This window comes from Pelobates fuscus, chromosome 5 (genome assembly GCF_036172605.1).
Source record: "Pelobates fuscus isolate aPelFus1 chromosome 5, aPelFus1.pri, whole genome shotgun sequence".
In the NCBI taxonomy this organism is placed as follows: Eukaryota; Metazoa; Chordata; class Amphibia; order Anura; family Pelobatidae; genus Pelobates; species Pelobates fuscus.
The window spans coordinates 5,182,518-5,205,312 of NC_086321.1; the positions used below are offsets into that span (position 1 = coordinate 5,182,518).

Below are 22,795 nucleotides of genomic sequence, written 5' to 3' on the forward strand. Positions count from 1 at the left end.
GTGAGCCTTTTCCAGTTACTGCAATGGGACTGCTCTATAATTAATGGGGTGTGTGACGGCTGTGTGACAATAAGTATACACCGGGCGCTGTGAGCCTTATCCAGTTACTGCAATGGGACTGCTCTATAATTAATGGGGTGTGTGACGGATGTGTGACGGTAAGTATACACCGGGCGCTGTGAGCCTTATCCAGTTACTGCAATGGGACTGCTCTATAATTAATGGGGTGTGTGACGGCTGTGTGACAATAAGTATACACCGGGCGCTGTGAGCCTTATCCAGTTACTGCAATGGGACTGCTCTATAATTAATGGGGTGTGTGACGGCTGTGTGACAATAAGTATACACCGGGCGCTGTGAGCCTTATCCAGTTACTGCAATGGGACTGCTCTATAATTAATGGGGTGTGTGACGGATGTGTGACGGTAAGTATACACCGGGCGCTGTGAGCCTTATCCAGTTACTGCAATGGGACTGCTCTATAATTAATGGGGTGTGTGACGGCTGTGTGACGGTAAGTATACACCGGGCGCTATCCTAACTATAAGATAAAGGGACTAATGACAGTATTTTGAAATATTGGCAGACCAGGTGGGCCGAATGCTGTCACACACTATGATTCTATGTTACAGAGTCATTATTAACAAGGACAGATTTCAAACACTATTTGCAATTTATAAACTCTGGAAATAATTCTTTAGCTTATTATTACATTATTCCAGTTTAGCAATTCTTTGTTTGTTCGTATAAATTGTGTTTCTCTGTTGTCTTTTCACATATCCAGCGCAGCGCAGACTTGCAAGGTTTGAATTCAATGGTGAGATTCATTGCTGCACAATGAGCAGGAATTTCATTATACAGAGATTTCCTGAAAATAGCAGAAAATATATATTTTACATAACTGAAAGTAAATATCAATCACCCGTTGGCACTCCATTAATTGGTGTGAATTATGCGCAATTTATTAAACTGGAAATTCTAACCATCAGCCAACATAACTGAGTCCAAATATCCATGTACAACATGAGTGCTGTCCCTGACATACACACACTCACTTAAAGACACACACTAACAGACATGCACACACACACTAACAGACCGACACACACACACACACACACACACACTAACAGACACACACTAACACACACACACTAACAGACACACACTAACAGACATACAAACACACTAACAAACACACACTAATACACACTAACGCACACACACAGACACACTAACACACACTCACATTAACACTCACTTTTAATTTTTTTAAATTTAACCCCCCCAGCCTCCTTACCTTTGGGAATGCTGGGGTGGGGGGTTCTCTTTTTCCCTGGGGGTCCAGTGGCTGCTGGGCGGACGGGCGGCGCTGGCGAGGGAGCACTTTCCCCTGAGCTGTCTGCTCAGCTCCCTCGCACGCCGCAGAGTGATGTTGGGAGACGGAATATGACGCGCGAGGGAGCTGAGCAGAGCGCTCAGGGGAAAGTGCTCCCTCGCCAGCACCGCCCACCCAGACTTTTACTAAAGCCACCCGCCCGCCTGCCTGGACTGTTAGCCGCCCGCCCGCCTGCCTGGCTAACAAGACATTTGCCCTGGGCATTTGGGGGCGGCTTTTTTTTGCCTTCCCCTGGAAAATGCCGCCCAAGGCAAATGCCTTGTTTGCCTTGCGGCTAATACGTCCCTGCTTATACCCACACTACATCTTCTAAAACAACTCCTACCCCCCACTACTACCCCTAATCCATATTACATCCACTACCCAACACTACTGCCCCTAATCCCAAACCCCCACTACTACCCCTAATCCATATTACATCCACTACCCAACACTACTGCCCCTAATCCCAAACCCCCACTACTACCCCAAATCCATATTACATCCACTACCCAACACTACTACCCCTAATCCCAAACCCCCACTACTACCCCTAATCCATATTACATCCACTACCCAACACTACATCTTCTGAAACACCCCACTTTAGCTCCTATCCTCCACTACTAATCCTATCCTCCACGACTGACCCTAATCCTTGCTACAGCCCCTTAACACCACACTAATGCCATTAGCACCCCACTCCAGCTCCTACTCCTCACAACAGCCCTTATACCCCACTACCAACTACAACCGTTATACCCTACTACATCACCACACTACATCTTCTTACCCTCCCCCAGCTGCTGTCATTAATAACCCTCGTCTGCCCCTATATAAGGACTGTGCAACACTATTTTGCACCCTAGTGGTAAGACAAAAAAAGTAAAATGGGGGTGGGAGGGTGGGTGGAGGGTGACAAAAAAGTAAAAGTGCTAAATAAATAATTGTGAATAAGTGAATGTTCCAAATAATGTGATACTATAAACTATTAATGTGTTTATTTCTTAAAAACACATGCAAAATAAATCAATGGTGGCAATCTAAAATATACGAGTGAAGTGCTTATAAGTGTGAAAGAAAACATCAAAATGTTTATGTAAATTAACGGTACTTTCAGATAATCTGCAAATTACACCCTTGAAATACAAATGAAAAATACACAATTGTGCAGAACCTTTTGTAAAAGATAAAAATATAAAATGCTACTAGTTTGGCTCTATGTGTTAAGAACTATAACACTCAGCAGGTATTTACTTTATTATATATTTAAACATGTTAAAACACCAACAAAAAGCAACAAATATTAAGTATACCAGAAGTCTTTCAATAGTAAAGTGCCCCAGAGACGCGTTTCACCAAGCTGGCTTTCTCAGTCTGCCAGTCTGCTACAAAGCCCACACATAGAGCCAAACAAGGAGGCTGTAGCTTTGTGAGTATATATCTATATATACGTATTGATTATCTGTGTTTTCAATATTACGATGTTACATTTTCGTTTCATTTTCATTTTTTTTGTCTGAGAAACTGGTGAACTCCTCTGGCATCCTGAAAGAAGGGAGTGATCGCCTGAAGGACCAAAACGTTTACCAGAGCCAGATTTATTAGCTCTGGGAAATATGAGTGTGACTAATATATAGGCATTTTACAGAGGCGGCTCTAGACTTTATGAGGCCTTAGGCGAAACGCAAACATGAGACCCCACTAACAAAAAAGTGTCACATATGCACATTGATGCACTGTCTACCTGTGTATGTGCCTGAGAGTGTGTCTGACAGAGAGTATCCTTGTGTGTGTGTGAATGTATGTCTCTGTGAGCATGTTTGCATTTTTGTCTGAGACCCTATGTGTATGGGGTAGCTGCTTGAAGTGTGTTGTGTGTATAGGGGTGTGATGGTGAGAGGGAGAGACGGGTGATGGTGAGAGACGGGTGATGGTGTGGGGGTGATGGTGAGAGGGAGAGGGGAGGGTGATGGTGAGAGGGAGGGTGATGGTGAGCAGAGGCGGCTCTAGACTTTATGAGGCCTTGGGCGAAACGCAAACTAGAGGCCCCACTAACAAAAAAGTGTCACATATACACATTGATGCACTGTCTACCTGTGTATGTGCCTGAGAGTGTGTCTGACAGAGAGGTGATGGTGATGGTGAGAGACAGAGGGGAGGGTGAGAGGGAGAGGGGAGGGTGATGGTGAGAGGGAGAGGGGAGGGGAGGGTGAGAGGGAGAGGGTGATGGTGAGAGGGAGAGGGGGTGCGATGGTCAGAGGGAGCGGGGGGTGTGATGGTGAGAGGGAGCGGGGGTGTGATGGTGAGAGGGAGCGGGGGATGATGGTGAGAGGGAGCGGGGGGTGATGGTGAGAGTGAGCGGGGGGTGATGGTGAGAGGGAGCGGGGGGATGGTAATGTGAGAGGGAGGGGGATGATGGCAATGTGAGAGTGAGAGGGGGGTAATGTGAGAGGGGGTAATGTGAGAGTGAGAGGGGGGTAATGTGAGAGTAAGGGGGGTGCGATGGTGAGAGGGAGAGGGAGTGTTATGGTTAGAGGGAGAGGGGGTGCGATGGTGAGAGGGAGAGGGGGTGTGATGGTGAGAGGGAGAGGGGGTGCGATGGTGAGAGGGAGATGGGGTGCGATGGTGACAGGGAGCGGGGGGTGATGGTAATGTGAGAGGGAGGGGGGTGATGGTAATGTGAGAGTGAGAGGGTGGTAATGTGAGAGGGGGGTAATGTGAGAGTGAGAGAGGGGTAATGTGAGACTGAGGGGGGTAATGTGAGAGTGAGGGGTGGCAATGTGAGGGTGGTGGGGGGTGATGGTGAGGGTGGTGGGGGTGAGGTTGATGGTGGTGGGGGTGAGGCTGTGGGTGGTGGGGGGTGATGGTGAGGGTGGTGGGGGTGGTTAGGCTGAGGGGGGTGGGGGGTGAGGCTGAGGGGGGTGGGGGTGATGGTGAGGGTGGTGGGGGGTGAGGCTGAGGGGGTGGGGGTGATGGTGAGGGGGTGGGGGTGATGGTGAGGGGGGTGGGGGTGATGGTGAGGGTGGGGAGGGGTGATGGTGAGGGTGGTGGGGGGTGATGGTGAGGGTGGTGGGGGGTGAGGCTGAGGCTGGGGGTGGTGGGGGGTGAGGCTGAGGGTGGTTGGGGGTGAGGCTGAGGGTGGTGGGGGTGATGTGAGGGTGGTGGGGGGTGATGGTGAGGGGGTGGGGGTGATGGTGATGGTGGTGGGGGGTGATGGTGAGGGGGGTGGGGAGATGGTGAGGGTGGTGGGGGTGATGGTGAGGGTGGTTGGGGTGATGGTGAGGGTGAGGGTGGTGGGGGTGATGGTGAGCGGTGTGGGGGGTGATGGTGAGGGGGGTGGGGGGTGATGGTGAGGGTGATGGTGAGGGTGGTGGGGGGTGATGGCGAGGGTGGTGGGGGTGATAGTGATGGGGTGGGGGATGATGGTGAGGGTGGTGGGGGGTGATGGTGAGGGTGGTGGGGGTGATAGTGAGGGGGTGGGGGGTGAGGGTGAGGGTGGGGAGGGGTGATGGTGAGGGTGGTGGGTGAGGGTGGTGGGGGGTGATGGTGAGGGGGTGGGGGGTGATGGTGAGGGTGGGGAGGGCTGGTGGTGAGGTGGGTGGGGGGGTGATGGTGAGGGTGGTGGGGGTGATGGTGAGGGGGGTGGTGGTGATGGTGAGGGTGGTGGGAGGTGAAGGGGGAGGGGGTAATGCTGAGGGTGGTGGGGGTGATGGTGAGGGGTGTGGGGGGTGATGGTGAGGGTGGTGGGGGGTGATGGTAAGGGTGGTGGGGGGTGATGGTCAGGGTGGTGGGGGGTGATGGGGTAGAGGGTGATGGTGAGGGTGGTGGGGGTGATGGTGAGGGGGGTGGGGGGTGATGGTGAGGGTCGTGGGGGGTGATGGTGGTGATGGTGAGGGGGGTGGGGGGTGAGGGGTGGTGGGGGGTGATAGTGAGGGTGGTGGGGGTGATGGTGAGGGTGGGGGGGTGATGGTGGTGGGGGTGAGGCTGAGTGTGGGGGGGTGATGCGGAGGGATAGCCTACCTTTCCCTGGTGGTCCAGTGGGCTCCCTGGTGGTCCGGTGGCCACGCAGACCGTGTAGTCTCGCGAGATTTCAGAGCGTTGCCGTGGTAACCCGCGGCAATGCTCTGATTGGCCAATTCTCGCGAGTCACATGGTCTGCAGCTGTGCACACTGCGGAGCTGCAGACCAGTGTCTGCGATGGTGGCCGGGCAGCCAGGAGGGGCCTTGCACCCGGCGGCATACCGGCAAGCCGCCGGGCCCCCTCCTGGTGTCAGGTCCTCGGTCAGTGACCGAGGACCTGACACACTCTGCCCTCAGGCGGTTTAGGCAGCCGCGAGGCCCCAGCCAGCGCGAGGCCTTAGGCGGCCGCCTAAACCGCCTAATTAGAGAGCCGCCTCTGGCATTTTACACAGGCACCATTACAAGTTAAATAATAATTTCCAAGTGGTAGAACCCATCTACTTGTTTACAGCAAATAATTATTTAATAGCATGAACAGACGGAGGACTCCTACTCAGCTCCCTCCCCGGCGGCTTACTTTAGCTCCACGTGTGGGGACTGACTCTGCGTGTGGGGACTGACTCTGCATGTGGGGACTGACTCTGCGTGTGGGGACTGACTCTGCGTGTGGGGACTGACTCAGTGTGTGGGGACTGACTCTGCGTGTGGGGACTGACTCTGCGTGTGGGGACTGACTCTGCATGTGGGGACTGACTCAGTGTGTGGGGACTGACTCTGCGTGTGGGGACTGACTCTGCGTGTGGGGACTGACTCTGCGTGTGGGGACTGACTCTGCATGTGGGGACTGACTCAGTGTGTGGGGACTGACTCTGCGTGTGGGGACTGACTCTGCGTGTGGGGACTGACTCTGCATGTGGGGACTGACTCAGTGTGTGGGGACTGACTCTGCGTGTGGGGACTGACTCTGCGTGTGGGGACTGACTCTGCATGTGGGGACTGACTCAGTGTGTGGGGACTGACTCTGCGTGTGGGGACTGACTCAGTGTGTGGGGACTGACTCTGTGTTTGGGGACTGACTCAGTGTATGGAGACTGACTCTGCGTGTGGGGACTGACTCTGCGTCTGGGGACTGACTCAGTGTGTGGGGACTGACTCTGCGTGTGGGGACTGACTCTGCATGTGGGGACTGACTCTGCGTGTGGGGACTGACTCTGCGTGTGGGGACTGACTCTGCGTGTGGGGACTGACTCTGCGCGTGGGGACTGACTCTGAGTGTGGGGACTGACTCTGCGTGTGGGGACTGCCTCTGCGTGTGGGGACTGACTCTGCATGTGGGGACTGACTCTGCGTGTGGGGACTGACTCTGAGTGTGGGGACTGACTCTGAGTGTGGGGACTGACTCTGCATGTGGGGACTGACTCTGCGTGTGGGGACTGACTCAGTGTGTGGGGACTGACTCTGTGTGTGGGGACTGACTCTGTGTGGGGACTGACTCTGCATGTGGGGACTGACTCTGCGTGTGGGGACTGACTCTGAGTGTGGGGACTGACTCTGAGTGTGGGGACTGACTCAGTGTGTGGGGACTGACTCTGCGTGTGGGGACTGACTCAGTGTGTGGGGACTGACTCAGTGTGTGGGGACTGACTCTGTGTGGGGACTGACTCAGAGTGTGGGGACTGACTCAGTGTGTGGGGACTGACTCTGCGTGTGGGGACTGACTCAGTGTGTGGGGACTGACTCAGCGTGTGGGGACTGACTCTGTGTGGGGACTGACTCTGCGTGTGGGGACTGACTCAGTGTGTGGGGACTGACTCTGCGTGTGGGGACTGACTCTGCGTTTGGGAACTGACTCAGTGTGTGGGGACTGACTCTGCGTGTGGGGACTGACTCTGCGTGTGGGGATTGACTCTGCGTTTGGGGACTGACTCTGTGTGTGGGGACTGACTCTGCGTGTGGGGACTGACTCTGCGTGTGGGGACTGACTCTGAGTGTGGGGACTGACTCTGAGTGTGGGGACTGACTCTGCGTGTGGGGACTGACTCTGCGTGTGGGGACTGACAGTGTGTGGGGACTGACTCAGTGTGTGGGGACTGACTCTTCGTGTGGGGACTGACTCTGCGTGTGGGGACTGACTCAGTGTGTGGGGACTGACTCAGCGTGTGGGGACTGACTCTGTGTGGGGACTGACTCTGCGTGTGGGGACTGACTCAGTGTGTGGGGACTGACTCTGCGTGTGGGGACTGACTCTGCGTTTGGGAACTGACTCAGTGTGTGGGGACTGACTCTGCGTGTGGGGACTGACTCTGCGTGTGGGGATTGACTCTGCGTTTGGGGACTGACTCTGTGTGTGGGGACTGACTCTGCGTGTGGGGACTGACTCTGCGTGTGGGGACTGACTCTGCGTGTGGGGACTGACTCTGAGTGTGGGGACTGACTCTGCGTGTGGGGACTGACTCTGCGTGTGGGGACTGACAGTGTGTGGGGACTGACTCAGTGTGTGGGGACTGACTCTTCGTGTGGGGACTGACTCTGCGTGTGGGGACTGACTCTGCGTGTGGGGACTGACTCAGTGTGTGGGGACTGACTCTGTGTTTGGGGACTGACTCAGTGTATGGAGACTGACTCTGCGTGTGGGGACTGACTCTGCATGTGGGGACTGACTCAGTGTGTGGGGACTGACTCTGCGTGTGGGGACTGACTCTGCGTGTGGGGACTGACTCTGCGTTTGGGAACTGACTCAGTGTGTGGGGACTGACTCTGCGTGTGGGGACTGACTCTGCGTGTGGGGATTGACTCTGCGTTTGGGGACTGACTCTGTGTGTGGGGACTGACTCTGCGTGTGGGGACTGACTCTGCGTGTGGGGACTGACTCTGAGTGTGGGGACTGACTCTGCGTGTGGGGACTGACTCTGCGTGTGGGGACTGACAGTGTGTGGGGACTGACTCAGTGTGTGGGGACTGACTCTTCGTGTGGGGACTGACTCTGCGTGTGGGGACTGACTCTGCGTGTGGGGACTGACTCAGTGTGTGGGGACTGACTCTGTGTTTGGGGACTGACTCAGTGTATGGAGACTGACTCTGCGTGTGGGGACTGACTCTGCGTCTGGGGACTGACTCAGTGTGTGGGGACTGACTCTGCGTGTGGGGACTGACTCTGCATGTGGGGACTGACTCTGCGTGTGGGGACTGACTCTGCGTGTGGGGACTGACTCTGCGTGTGGGGACTGACTCTGCGCGTGGGGACTGACTCTGAGTGTGGGGACTGACTCTGCGTGTGGGGACTGCCTCAGAGTGTGGGGACTGACTCTGCATGTGGGGACTGACTCTGCGTGTGGGGACTGACTCTGAGTGTGGGGACTGACTCTGAGTGTGGGGACTGACTCTGCATGTGGGGACTGACTCTGCGTGTGGGGACTGACTCAGTGTGTGGGGACTGACTCTGTGTGTGGGGACTGACTCTGTGTGGGGACTGACTCTGCATGTGGGGACTGACTCTGCGTGTGGGGACTGACTCTGAGTGTGGGGACTGACTCTGAGTGTGGGGACTGACTCAGTGTGTGGGGACTGACTCTGCGTGTGGGGACTGACTCAGTGTGTGGGGACTGACTCAGTGTGTGGGGACTGACTCTGTGTGGGGACTGACTCAGAGTGTGGGGACTGACTCAGTGTGTGGGGACTGACTCTGCGTGTGGGGACTGACTCAGTGTGTGGGGACTGACTCAGCGTGTGGGGACTGACTCTGTGTGGGGACTGACTCTGCGTGTGGGGACTGACTCAGTGTGTGGGGACTGACTCTGCGTGTGGGGACTGACTCTGCGTTTGGGAACTGACTCAGTGTGTGGGGACTGACTCTGCGTGTGGGGACTGACTCTGCGTGTGGGGATTGACTCTGCGTTTGGGGACTGACTCTGTGTGTGGGGACTGACTCTGCGTGTGGGGACTGACTCTGCGTGTGGGGACTGACTCTGAGTGTGGGGACTGACTCTGAGTGTGGGGACTGACTCTGCGTGTGGGGACTGACAGTGTGTGGGGACTGACTCAGTGTGTGGGGACTGACTCTTCGTGTGGGGACTGACTCTGCGTGTGGGGACTGACTCAGTGTGTGGGGACTGACTCAGCGTGTGGGGACTGACTCTGTGTGGGGACTGACTCTGCGTGTGGGGACTGACTCAGTGTGTGGGGACTGACTCTGCGTGTGGGGACTGACTCTGTGTTTGGGAACTGACTCAGTGTGTGGGGACTGACTCTGCGTGTGGGGACTGACTCTGCGTGTGGGGATTGACTCTGCGTTTGGGGACTGACTCTGTGTGTGGGGACTGACTCTGCGTGTGGGGACTGACTCTGCGTGTGGGGACTGACTCTGAGTGTGGGGACTGACTCTGCGTGTGGGGACTGACTCTGCGTGTGGGGACTGACAGTGTGTGGGGACTGACTCAGTGTGTGGGGACTGACTCTTCGTGTGGGGACTGACTCTGCGTGTGGGGACTGACTCAGTGTGTGGGGACTGACTCAGTGTGTGGGGACTGACTCTGGGTGTGGGGACTGACTCAGTGGGAGGAAGGGATGTTGCTCGGCTTGCACGTTATTTGCTGGCTTACTGAGTCCTGGTCACGGATTGGCTGAAGTTCATGGGAAATGACATCAAGCTGGCTGAGTGAGGTGAATATGACTGACAGCTGACAGGAGAACCTAACGCTGAGTGTATAATTCACTTTTGTTGTGTGCAGGCAGCGTTAAGATTTCCTGTCACACTCACCTTAATCAGTCAGCTTCATGCCGTCTCCCGCAAACTTCAGCCAACCTTAACTCTGCCTGCGCTGTGCACAACAGTGCATCTTGAGAGTAAAATGGAAAGAGAAAAAATCATCATTTTCTTTATTGTAAAGTAATAAAATTAATATCTAAAATAGATATTAATTTTATTACTTTACAATAAAGAAAATACTTTGGCATAAAACATTTTATAGCCATTTTGATTTCTTTTTCACCGGACTATACATATACTATCTACCTGACGAGAAGCCTAAAGAATCCTTAGATGGGGATGATACCCATGTTTTACTGTATATTTTAGGCGCAACCTTTTTTTGTTCTATTTTGCATCTTGAGAGTAGCATGGTGCAGTTTATGGTTGAAAGGGTTAAAAATTATTAAATGGGCAGCTTATTCTTGAAATAGTCAAGTTAAACGTCAGCTTAAAAATGAACCTGTTGCCAACCATCAATAAGATAACCTTTGTGACCTCGCTACCAGAAATACATGTTGGTTTTTGCTGAATAAGCAATATCGTTTTTAGCTGATGTGATCTTGTCCTGTTACTTTTGCTGTAACATCTGTCTATATATATGTTTGCCTGACCTTTAATACACTGGTAGTAGCCCAATTTGAAACACGTTGTCTGTGTATCACTGAAAGGCTCTCCCCGGACGTTCGGTCCAATAGTGAGGTGCATGGAACGCTTTGCCCAGCAGTTTATTATAACCCCAACAATGGTGAAGCCAAAAGAGAGGTTAGGCCCTAAACAGCTCTGCTCTCTAGGCGACTGCCTAGTTTGCCTAGCGGTTGTGCCAGTCTGCCCGTAATCCCCCAACAGCTCCTATCCCCCCTACAGTCCCTATCCTCCACTACAGCCCCTGTTCCCCTAACTTCTGTTCTTTACCCTGCACTACATCCCCTATCCTGCCACATTTGCCATCTTACCCCTTACTACAACATCTTACCCTATAGGAAAGCACATGGGGTATACTAAAACATATTATTTTAAAAAGGGCAATTTCAATAAGTTAAGGGAAGCTTTACAATTTATTGCCTGGCACAATCTATTTAATGAAAAGAACACAGAGGATAAATGGAATATCTTCAAACAAATATTAGAAAGGTACATTTCTCGGTTAGGATTGCGTGATGACGTAGGGCGGAGATACGCACGCACTCTAAGGCGGGGGAGGCTGAACCCGTAATGGAGGTTGAGCGGCGGCGTTCTGTAGCGCTCTGTAACAGAGGAAGCAAGTCGATCTCCTGAACCGGTTGAAGGGGCTGCGCGAAGTCAGGTCGGGTCTGGCGCAGGAGCGGGAGTGCTGACACAGTACAGATAGACCTGACCGTTGACCGTTGAGCCGGGTGATTACAGGTGTTGGTGATCGTTGGAGACGCGGGAGCATACACGGATCCAATCAGTGAGCATATACAGACGCCCAAGAAGCTCCGAGACGCCACTAGAATTAAAGGACGCCAAGGAAAAAAAATTTAAGAGTAAACAACCTGCTTTTATGAAGATAAGTTAAGTACTTTCCTCTTACATTGTTTTTTTTGCACTGGGGTAGAGACGAGAGAAGACCAAGAGAGGAAAGATAAAGTAAAGAGAAGGTGGAGTTGACAAGAATTTTTTTTTTTTTTTACGATATATATGAATAATTTAAGTTCAATTTAACTTAAATATTATGAGATAATCAAGAAAAAAAAAAACGCAAGAAGCAGTGAGAGGACTGAACAGAGGAAAGAAAAGGAGGATATAGTAAAAGGAAGTAGAGGGAGTAGAGGAAAATAAAAAAAAATATCAAACCATAGGAGTAATTTAATTAATCAGAATTATATGCCCAAACTAAGAGGTCTAAGACTAAGAGATTCGAGGAAAAGAACAACCTTTATTTAAAGGGAGAGTATTGGAAGTATTGGAAGAAAGAAGGAAATATAAAAAAATATAAAAAAAAGAAAAGAGTTTTATAATCCGAAAAAGCTACTGAAAAAGCTGGAAATTTGAAGGAGGGGGAAAAGAGAGATTTTGAAAATCCCTAATCTGAAAATCTGAAAATCTAACTGAAAGTCTCCAATAAGTCTCCAATAAAACCCCCAATTGAAAACCCTCATTGAAAGGCGAAGGAAAAAAAAAAATAAATAAATAAAGGGGAGGAAAAAGAAATAAGTAAAGAGAGATAATGGCAACTAAATCTTCAGGAAAAGCTGCCATAAAAAAAGCAGCAAAACAAGATCTACAAATAGAAAAAAAAAAAACCCTTCAAACTTTTTTTCACCAGGACAAAAATCAAATGAAGAAAAAAACCTCGATACCTCAATTATGTATACATCAAAAAGTGAAGAGTCAATTCAAAGCCCATCTAGTCAAACAGAAATCTACATTACAGCAGATTTTTTAAAACAATGCTTAGAAGAGCAATTGGTAGCAATAACAGCCGAATTCAATAAAAATACAGCCGAGACAAAAAGACAATTTGGGCAAATATTGGAACAACTAAAGCAAAGTGAAGATAAAATCACATCTTTAGAATATGAAAGCAAATTAATTAAAGAACAAAATGTCCAGCTGAACAAGCAAGTGAGACAAATAGAAGAAAAACTAGGTGACTTAGAAAACCGCTCAAGAAGAAATAATTTGAGACTAAGAAACGTCTCAGAGGCTGTTACACAAGAGAAAATACCGGAGTACCTGAATACCCTATGGGCAACACTCAACTTAGATCTGGTGACCCTAAATACTAAAATGGAGAGATATCATCGTATAAACAAACCTAGAACAGCCCCTCAACAATCACGAGAGACATAATAATCAACTTTCAGTCCTCTCACTTTAAGGAAGCAATAATATATGCATTTCGAAAAAAACAGATCAACATAGAACAGTTTGGTGATATAAAGATATTTCAGGATTTATCTTTTTATACTAGACAACAAAGAAAGAAATTCATGTCGGCTACAAGCTCATTAAGAAATTCAAACATCAAATACTCGTGGATCTACCCCAGCAAAATAAAAATTATCACAGAAGGAATAACTGAGATATTTGCGACTCCATCTCAGATTGAAGAGTGGATAAAGAAGAAAGAGAGATGACTTTAAAAAAGAGAGAAAAAAAAGAGAGAGAAAAGGAAAAAATTAAAGATGAAGAGGGGGGGAGGGAGAGGGGAGGAGGTGAGAGGGAAGAAAGACGAAGGCTACTGGAGATTAAAAGAAGTAATATTAATTGTTTTAGAGAAATCTAGAGACTTTAAAGGACGCTAAAATACTTATGATAAAAATACAAAGAACAGTTTGTACCCAAAGAAGGAGAAATCAAATCAGAGAAGAAATCTTTAAATCTAAAGTTTTTTTTTTTTTTTTTTTCTATAAGATTTAAGATATAAGATTTAAGTTAGTAAATGTATAAATATGTATATGTATATGACTGTAACGGAATGCAGTATATTAGTACACGATATCCGTTGGTATCTTCAGGAAATCCACAGTCAGAGTAGAAAGCAAGGCAATATCCCCAATCCTCCCAATAACCGGACGAAACACAGTTTGGGAGTCAACTAACTCGGTTTATTCACAAGCAGCGTATTTATGCAGTTCCCCATGCAAGGGGTTTCCATACAGATATTCCAGGGGATTTCTCCCAACATGCATTGTGACTTTCCCAACAGGCATCGCTGCACGAGAAGGATACTCCCACTAAAATGGACGATTAAGTGGATTATCCCCTCGTGCAGCAAAACCGACAATTGACATTAAAATACATAATTCCCGTAATATTCGGCACTTTAGAATAACCGAACGTTCGGTAGATAGCTGGGGTCGGGGCGCACACTTTGTGAGAATACCGCTCCGATCCCAGCTGAATTGACCGAACGCCGCACATAATACATTTAAACATCAAGGTGAGTTTAAAAGTACCGAATAAGTACGGGACACATAATGTACCGAACGCGGTACTCCCGAACGCTCTGGAAGTCCAGCGGTGTTCGGATCACTGAGTAGCCGTTTTCAGTTCCAGGCTCTCGACGACCGAACACCGCTGCAGAGACAAAGGATCCAAGATGGCCGACCGCCGCATGGTCGGTAGTGGATCGACGGCCACCTAGGAGAGCCCTTAAGTACCGATTGCAACAATGTTGCAATCGGTTAATTGGTGCCACACGACCTGGGAATGTGTGGTCTACCTGGGGAGTCCACATTCGTACGGCGAACGACCAGGATAGCCGTGTTTCGTCGTACGAATGCGTTGTATGCTGGCAGCGTACGGCTGCCAGCATGCGAACGGTCACAGTACAATACACATACAGTCAACGGGACACGTTATACATTTAGCCTACGGACAACCTGCAAGGAATATAGTCCAGAAGTGGCTAGGTTTGCCACAATGCTCCCCCAGAACCAAGCCGGCATACACAGTCTGATCCCAACGGATCGGCTTGGGGATGTCCGGGAGAGTACTCACAGATCACTTTTCGAGTTCAGTCTGTCTGGATAACCCGTCAGCGTTACCGTTTTGTTTTCCTGGCCGGTAATGGATAGTAAAGTCAAAGGGCTGCAGCGCCAAACTCCAGCGCAGCAGCCGGGCATTGTCTCCAGACACACGGTTTAGCCACACTAACGGGTTGTGATCTGTGAGTAAGGAAAAAGGTTGTCCGTACAGATATGGCTGCAACTTTTTAAGGGCCCACACCACGGCCAGGCATTCTTTCTCGATGGTGGCGTAGCTCACTTCCCGGGGTAGTAGCTTGCGGCTTAGATAGGCTACGGGGTGTTCTCCGCCATCGGCTCCCACTTGGCTCAGTACTGCCCCCAATCCAAACATGGAAGCGTCTGTGTGAACAAGAAATCTTTTAGTTGGATCAGGAGCAGTTAACACAGGAGCATTGGTGAGAGCTGTTTTGAGTTGTTGGAATGCCTGCTCACACTCCGGGGCCCAGACAACCAGTCGGGGAAGGTTCTTTTTGGTCAGGTCCGTTAGGGGTTTGGCCAGGGTGCTATAGTCGGGGACAAACTTCCTGTAATAGCCGGCCGTCCCTAGGAACGCCAGCACCTGGGTCTTAGTCCTGGGGGTAGGCCACTTTGCTACGGCCTCAATCTTGGCTGGCTCAGGCCGCTGCTGCCCACATCCTACACGGTGGCCCAGATACTGTACCTCGGCCATACCTATGTGGCACTTGCTAGGTTTTAGTGTTAACCCAGCCTCCCCAATGCGATCTAGGATCGCCCCTATGTGGTGTAGGTGGTCTTCCCAGGTCTGGCTAAAGATGGCTATATCATCTAGATAAGCACAGGCATACTCCTGAAAACCGTCCAGTAGCCGATCTACCATCCGCTGAAAGGTAGCCGGAGCGTTTTTCATCCCGAAAGGCATGACCTTGAATTGGTACAGGCCAAACGGGGTGACGAACGCCGACTTGGGGATGGCGTCATCGGCTAGAGGAATCTGCCAGTACCCCTTACACAAATCAATGGTAGTGAGGTACTGGCCCCGTGCCATCTTATCTAACAGCTCGTCTATCCGGGGCATCGGGTAGGCATCAGACACCGTTTTGTCATTTAGCCTCCGGTAGTCGACACAGAATCGGGTGGTGCCATCCTTTTTAGGTACCAGGACTACCGGCGATGCCCAGGGGCTATCGGAGGGTTCGATAACCCCTAGCTGCAGCATTTCGTCTAGTTCGGCTTTCATATGGGTACGGACTGATTCCGGAACCCTATATGGAGCCTGGCGCATAGGTAGCTGTCCCGGGGTCTCTACTCGGTGGGTGGCTAACGGAGTGTACCCAGGTAAATTGGAGAAGGTAGTCCCTTTGGCTACAATCAGCGCCTGTACCTGGGCACGCTCCTGGGGGCTTAGCCGCTCCCCCAGCTGGACTCCCCGGGAAGGCTCTATCTGTTCCTCGGGTTCTAGTAGGTCAGGTAAAGGTAGGTTCTCCTGATCCTCTAAGGAGGAGGCACAGATTGCCGTCACATCCTCGATCCTCTCATGGTAGGGTTTGAGCATGTTCACGTGGAGCATGCGTCTCTTCCCTACCCCTGAGCAGGGGCCGATCACATAGGTAGTGTCGCATCGCTGCTCCACTACCTGGTATGGGCCTTGCCAGATGGCCTGCAGCTTATCGGTGCGGACGGGCTTTAAGATCAAGACCTTCTGTCCCACCTGAAAGCTGCGGTCCCTGGCTCCTCTATCGTACCAGCGTCGCTGGCGTTGTTGGGCCGCCTGGAGGTTGGTGTGTACAGCCTGAGTTAGCGCCTCCAGACGGTCCCTGAACTCCAGGACGTATGATATGATAGGGGTTTCGTTAGTGGGACTCTCCCCCTCCCAGTGTTCCCTAATCAAATTCAAGGGTCCCCGCACCCTCCTCCCAAATAGTAGCTCAAACGGGGAGAATCCTGTTGACTCCTGGGGAACCTCTCTATAAGCAAAGAGTAGGTGCGGCAGAAACCTCTCCCAGTCTTTGTGGGTCTCCCCGAACGTCCGAAGCATCTGCTTCAGCGTCCCGTTGAACCGCTCACATAGCCCATTGGACTGGGGGTGGTAGGCGGAATTAACTATTGGCTTAATGCCACACACCTTCCACAGATGTTGGGTAACTTCGGCCGTAAATTGGGTACCTCGGTCTGAGATGATCTCTTGGGGAAACCCTACTCGGGAAAATACCTTCATTAAGGCTTCCGCTACGGTCTCAGCGTGGATATTAGAGAGAGCTACAGCTTCGGGGTACCTGGTGGCGTAGTCCACTATAGTTAGGATATATCTTTTGCCAGAGGGACTGGGTTTTGGCAAGGGCCCTACGATATCCACCGCTACTCGGCTGAAGGGTTCTGCAATGATGGGTAGGGGACATAGCCTGGCCTTGTGGCGATCCCCTCGTTTACCTACACGCTGGCAGACGTCGCAGGAGGTGCAATACTGGCGCACATCCTGAGAGATCCCGGGCCAGAAGAAGGCATGGGTCAAACGGTATCGGGTACGGGTCATCCCTAGGTGTCCTGACAAGGGAATGTCATGCGCAATTCTCAGCAGTTCCTGTCTATATTTCTGGGGTACTACTAGCTGTTTATTAGTTAAGGTGACAGACCCCCCCACATCTTTTGCCGTGACACGGTATAGCAACTCTTTCTCCCAGATGAACCGCTCCCCCTCTAGCCCTGCTTGGTCTGTTTGTGCCCTGTCCCTATATACTTGGAGGGTGGGATCAGTCTGGACTTCGGTCGCAAAAGTCGTCGGGGTATCCCAGTACATGGGGGTCAGTTGGGGAACCGGGTCTCTTACCTGAGCCTCAGAGTGTATCGGTGTAGCCGTGGTGCGAGCCTGTTGTCGGGTGGTTACGGGGTGTGCCTCCTGGTACGGAGCCTGGGGAATAAAAGCGGAAGTCATTTGGCCCAAGTCATTCCCCAGCACAACATCTGCAGGTAAATTCTGCATCAGCCCCACTTCCACAGTTCCCTCTCCCACACCCCAATCCAAATGAACCTTGGCAGTAGGTAGCCGGTATACTGCTCCCCCTGCCACCCGTACTGCCACTGAGCCGCCAGTGTGGGTTGCGCCTGGTACCAAATGTGGTGCAACCAAAGTTAGAGTGGCTCCTGAATCCCGGAGCCCTTGTACCTCCTTCCCCTCCAGGGTTACTAGCTGCCGGTGATGTTGTCGGTTGTCGGTGGCCCGGACCGACATTACCTCATGCAGCACCCCTAGAGGCTCCTCAATTTGAGCACTCAGCAATTCTTGGGTGGCGGGGGCTACCTGGTAATGGTGCGCAGCAGCCCTGGGTGCCAAATTTTGTCGCACTTGATTCCAAGCTTGCCGGCTCCTGTTTTGGGTGCACTCTCGAGAAATGTGCCCCCACTGTTTGCATGTGTGACACTGAATGTTAGCCCGGCCGTTGTATCGGGAGGGGGGTGGTGGAGTATTCAGTGCTAGCCGGTGCAGGGGTACGGTGGGGCTGGTAGGGATAAAATTATTGGGTGTCCCTGTAATCCGAGGGAGAGTCTTATTTTGGGCACCGTGATGCCTCCTGGCATCAAAATGCTGATCCGCCAATTTAGCGGCTTCGGGTAGGGTGAGTGGTTTACGGTCCCTCACCCATTCTTGTGCTTCCGGGGACAAACCATTAAAAAACTGTTCCAGCAGCATTAACTGCCTCAACTCCTCCATGTTGGTAGCGTTGCTGGCCTGTATCCAGCCTAGTGATGCTTGGTCCAGCTTGTGCGCCCATTCTGCATGTGAATCTTTCTCAGGCTTGCGCAAGCCCCGGAATTTCCGCCGGTACGCCTCTGGGGTAATAGCATACCTCTCTAAGATCGCCCTCTTTACCTTAGGGTAATCTTTGCTGTCCTCTCGGGGTACAGCACGGTAGGCTTCAGCTGCCCTACCCGATAATTTGCCTGCCAGCAGCGGCACCCATGTGGCGGGTTCCAAATCGTGCAAATCGCACAGCCGCTCAAAATCCTGCAAATATCCATCAATTTCGTCCTTTTCTTCACAAAACGCTTTAAATGCGTGATGTGGGACTTTGGGTTTTACCTGTCCGTAGGTGGAGGCAGTAACAGACTCTGCCCTAGGCGGTGTTGCTGGTGTGCTGGTGGCCATCAGATAATCTTGTACATCCGATATCATCACGGTCATTATTTCCAGCGGTAATGGTTGTGGTAGGAACGCCAACCTGGTTCGTAGCTCTTTTTGGAATGGGGTCTCTTCCATGGCTGGTGGGGGTGTAGCGCTGCGGGCTTGGTCTCCCTCCATCAGTTCTGCGATCAGCACAGCCTTAGATTTGTTGCTGGCTATCTTACCCCTGGCTTCCAATAGTTCTTTTAAAGTCTGTCGTTTCAGTATGGTATAATCAATCTCCATACGAATTGCCCTTGCTTTCCTTGTTCGGTAGTTCCAGTTTACACGAACGCTGCTTTTCGGCTGTAAGGTTCGGATCCCGTCGCTTGCCACCAATTGTAACGGAATGCAGTATATTAGTACACGATATCCGTTGGTATCTTCAGGAAATCCACAGTCAGAGTAGAAAGCAAGGCAATATCCCCAATCCTCCCAATAACCGGACGAAACACAGTTGGGAGTCAACTAACTCGGTTTATTCACAAGCAGCGTATTTATGCAGTTCCCCATGCAAGGGGTTTCCATACAGATATTCCAGGGGATTTCTCCCAACATGCATTGTGACTTTCCCAACAGGCATCGCTGCACGAGAAGGATACTCCCACTAAAATGGACGATTAAGTGGATTATCCCCTCGTGCAGCAAAACCGACAATTGACATTAAAATACATAATTCCCGTAATATTCGGCACTTTAGAATAACCGAACGTTCGGTAGATAGCTGGGGTCGGGGCGCACACTTTGTGAGAATACCGCTCCGATCCCAGCTGAATTGACCGAACGCCGCACATAATACATTTAAACATCAAGGTGAGTTTAAAAGTACCGAATAAGTACGGGACACATAATGTACCGAACGCGGTACTCCCGAACGCTCTGGAAGTCCAGCGGTGTTCGGATCACTGAGTAGCCGTTTTCAGTTCCAGGCTCTCGACGACCGAACACCGCTGCAGAGACAAAGGATCCAAGATGGCCGACCGCCGCATGGTCGGTAGTGGATCGACGGCCACCTAGGAGAGCCCTTAAGTACCGATTGCAACAATGTTGCAATCGGTTAATTGGTGCCACACGACCTGGGAATGTGTGGTCTACCTGGGGAGTCCACATTCGTACGGCGAACGGCCAGGATAGCCGTGTTTCGTCGTACGAATGCGTTGTATGCTGGCAGCGTACGGCTGCCAGCATGCGAACGGTCACAGTACAATACACATACAGTCAACGGGACACGTTATACATTTAGCCTACGGACAACCTGCAAGGAATATAGTCCAGAAGTGGCTAGGTTTGCCACAATGACACTAAGTAAGATATATCAACTATATGAGGAAAAAACGATACACTTAGAAACAGAATCTGCACATTGAAAATTTTGAAAAATACGAACTTAATGAGCCACTATAAAATCACAATAGATCAATACAAATTTAAAAAGTATAAAGTTAAAACACAAGGTGTAAGAAATAAATGAAGATAGTATGTATAGGAGAAGAGAGGGTGGGGGGAAATAGAAAAGAAAAAAAGTGATATAGAAAGGTTGATTAAAGAACTCACAGTTTAAAAGGTAAATAAGAGAAGGAAAAGAAAAGTAAAGGGAAGAGTGACCACAAGATCATGATTAGTTTTTCTTTTTCTTTTTTTTTTTTTTTCTCCTCACCAAATCAAGTTTTAGGTAAGAAAAGGCACACAAAATAATGTTTGAAATTTCACAATTCATGAGGAGAAAATTATATATTTAGGAACAATAACATGCACTTAATTAATTAGAAAGAAATAAAATTAAGGAGGCACTTTAAAATTCATAAGTGATTAATATAAATTAAAAAAAGAAAGAGAAGAAAAAGGAAAAAAAAATTTGAAACATTACATAGGGTGGTAAAATAAGTTTAGTATCCCCAGATAGCCCTAGTCTGTGGGTACAACATAGTCAAAAATCATCCCATTCGGTAAAGGGGTTCGGGAGATATGGAGCTTCAAAATGTTGACCGACCGCACAGACACACTAGCCGAAAATAGTTCCATAAGATTTGGCCTTGCGGTCGGTCCTCGTTCGTGTGGTAAAAAGGCACGAAAATCTTGCCATCCATTCGGTTCTTGATGGTCGCTAGAATCCCCATAGTCTATTAAGTCTTTCTACCGAACAGCAGGGGGTTCGGTAGTTTTGGCACGAATTCCCGGTGTTATGGAGGTCTCAGCGGCGTTCGCCTACTCGAGTGTCCGATTTTGGTTCCAGATGCTCGACGGCAAATCACCACTGATCGGGACTAAGATGGTCGCGGCCACGTGTAAAAGTCCCGAAAGGGCAGCTACCTAGTACGTGAGACAAGGAATTTGTGCGTTTGTATACGAACAGCAAAGGTCGACCTAGGGGGTAAAATACCACATAATTGACATCCGGGTGGTCCAGTGTTCGGTAGTTTGATTCGTTCTTTTACAGGTTGAATTTCTACTGTACAGATGGAATAAAATAAACGAATTCTGCTGATTATTCCACATGAACCAGGTAATCCATTCCAGGGTGGTTATAGTCTCTGAAAAGGGCTGACTTGGCAACAAATATTCCCAGGTAATTGTAAGGTTCTGTTACAGAAGCCAATAATGCATGCAAAAAGGTGATTTGATTAGCTAAACTACAAAATTAGGAAGTGATAGCCAAAGACAGCAAAACCAACCCCAAAGCATTTTTTAAGTACATCAATTCTAAAAAAAATTGAAAATGAAAGTGTAGGTACACTGAAAACAGGGATGGGGGTTAATTAAGACCAGGAAAAGGCAGACATTTAAAATATTTTTTCCGCAATATATATTCACAGGGCTCCTATGGCAAGAGATATGCCAATGATTGCTGCAAAAAAAACTTGTAGAAAAATTGTGATTGGATGACTCAAGACAAGGGTCTACAGCAACTAAAGAAAGTTAATGTACACAAACATCCAGAGCCTAACGGTATTCACCCAAGAATACTTAAGGAGCTGTGACAAATGCACCTTCCCACAAACATTTGCCACGGACTCCTGGAGGAGTGTGGAAGCTGGACTCCTGCCCACCGACTATGGTCCAGGTTTGAGACACCATTTTGGAGTTACCCTGCCCTGCCATTAGCAGCTTTCCCTGGGTGCCCCTGCTTTGGCACTTTCCCTTCATTTGAATGGAACCGAATACTAGCTCTCTGGCGGACTTTCACATGAACCAAATTCACGAATAATCCTCAGCAGTATTTAGCTGCGACTGCTATGGAACTAATTTCGTCATGAGAACTTTGTGGGTTCCCAGTCACCTCTGCAGGACTTAGCCGCGAATGTTATGGAACTGTTTTTGGAATGAGGTGACCGTGCGGTTCCCGGACTACTTGGTCAACGGTTTTGGACCACTTTGCAACCCGACAGGAGAGCACTTTTCAGAAGGAAGGGGTCTGAGACTAAGGGGAACAAACGCTTTCTGAGAGCCAGGCGGAGCACCCCTTATTGTAGCCGCAGGAGCACCCGAATGTATTCACAAACAGGACTGGAAGAAAGAATATTTAGTCCAAGGCAAATAAAAGTTTTTTGTTTTTTTTTACAGTAAGAACAATAAGGATGTGGAGTTCTCTGCCTGAAGATGTGGTTTTATGTGTTGTCTAGTTGCTTGGAGGGGAAAGGGCTAATCACTACTCAGCACCTTGTTCCAGCTTGTAGAGGATTCGGCGGGGAAAGTGCTTGTAAGGACTACAGCTCCCAGGACTGTGTGTCATCCAGTCCTTGGGAGGGAATACAGCTATACTGCTCCAGGATGGTGAGGCTCCAAAAAGACCCCAGTCAAGCACACCATGACTGGGGTAGAAGCGCTGAAGTTTTCCCCGGTTCCAGGGAGGAAGCGATCCTTGGCGGAGGTATACAGCCGGGGTGCACGGAGCTCTGCTACAGGAGCTAAGTGTGAATCTCTGTATTTAATCTTTCTTGATTCTTTTCATTCAGGAATTGTACCGGACGATTAGAGAAAGGCAGTGTAAAGCTATACCCACCACACAGTATATAAATCCACCAGAACAATAGAGACATAGAAAAGAACCGGTCCTTAGAGTTGGCGGACAAATAGTAAAATATGAGGTAAATAGG

At 50.0% G+C, this 22,795-nt stretch overlaps 1 protein-coding gene across 1 annotated transcript in view; it reads right to left on the reverse strand.

Annotated features, from left to right (window-relative positions):
* Positions 1 to 723: 723 nt before the first annotated feature.
* Positions 724 to 22,795, reverse strand: part of LOC134610521 (killer cell lectin-like receptor subfamily G member 1) — a 50,354-nt gene continuing 28,282 nt past the window's right edge. The window contains exon 7 of the mRNA XM_063453488.1: positions 724 to 868. Within this exon, the coding sequence (XP_063309558.1) occupies positions 724 to 868 (145 nt within the window). The remainder of the gene's footprint in view (positions 869 to 22,795) is intronic.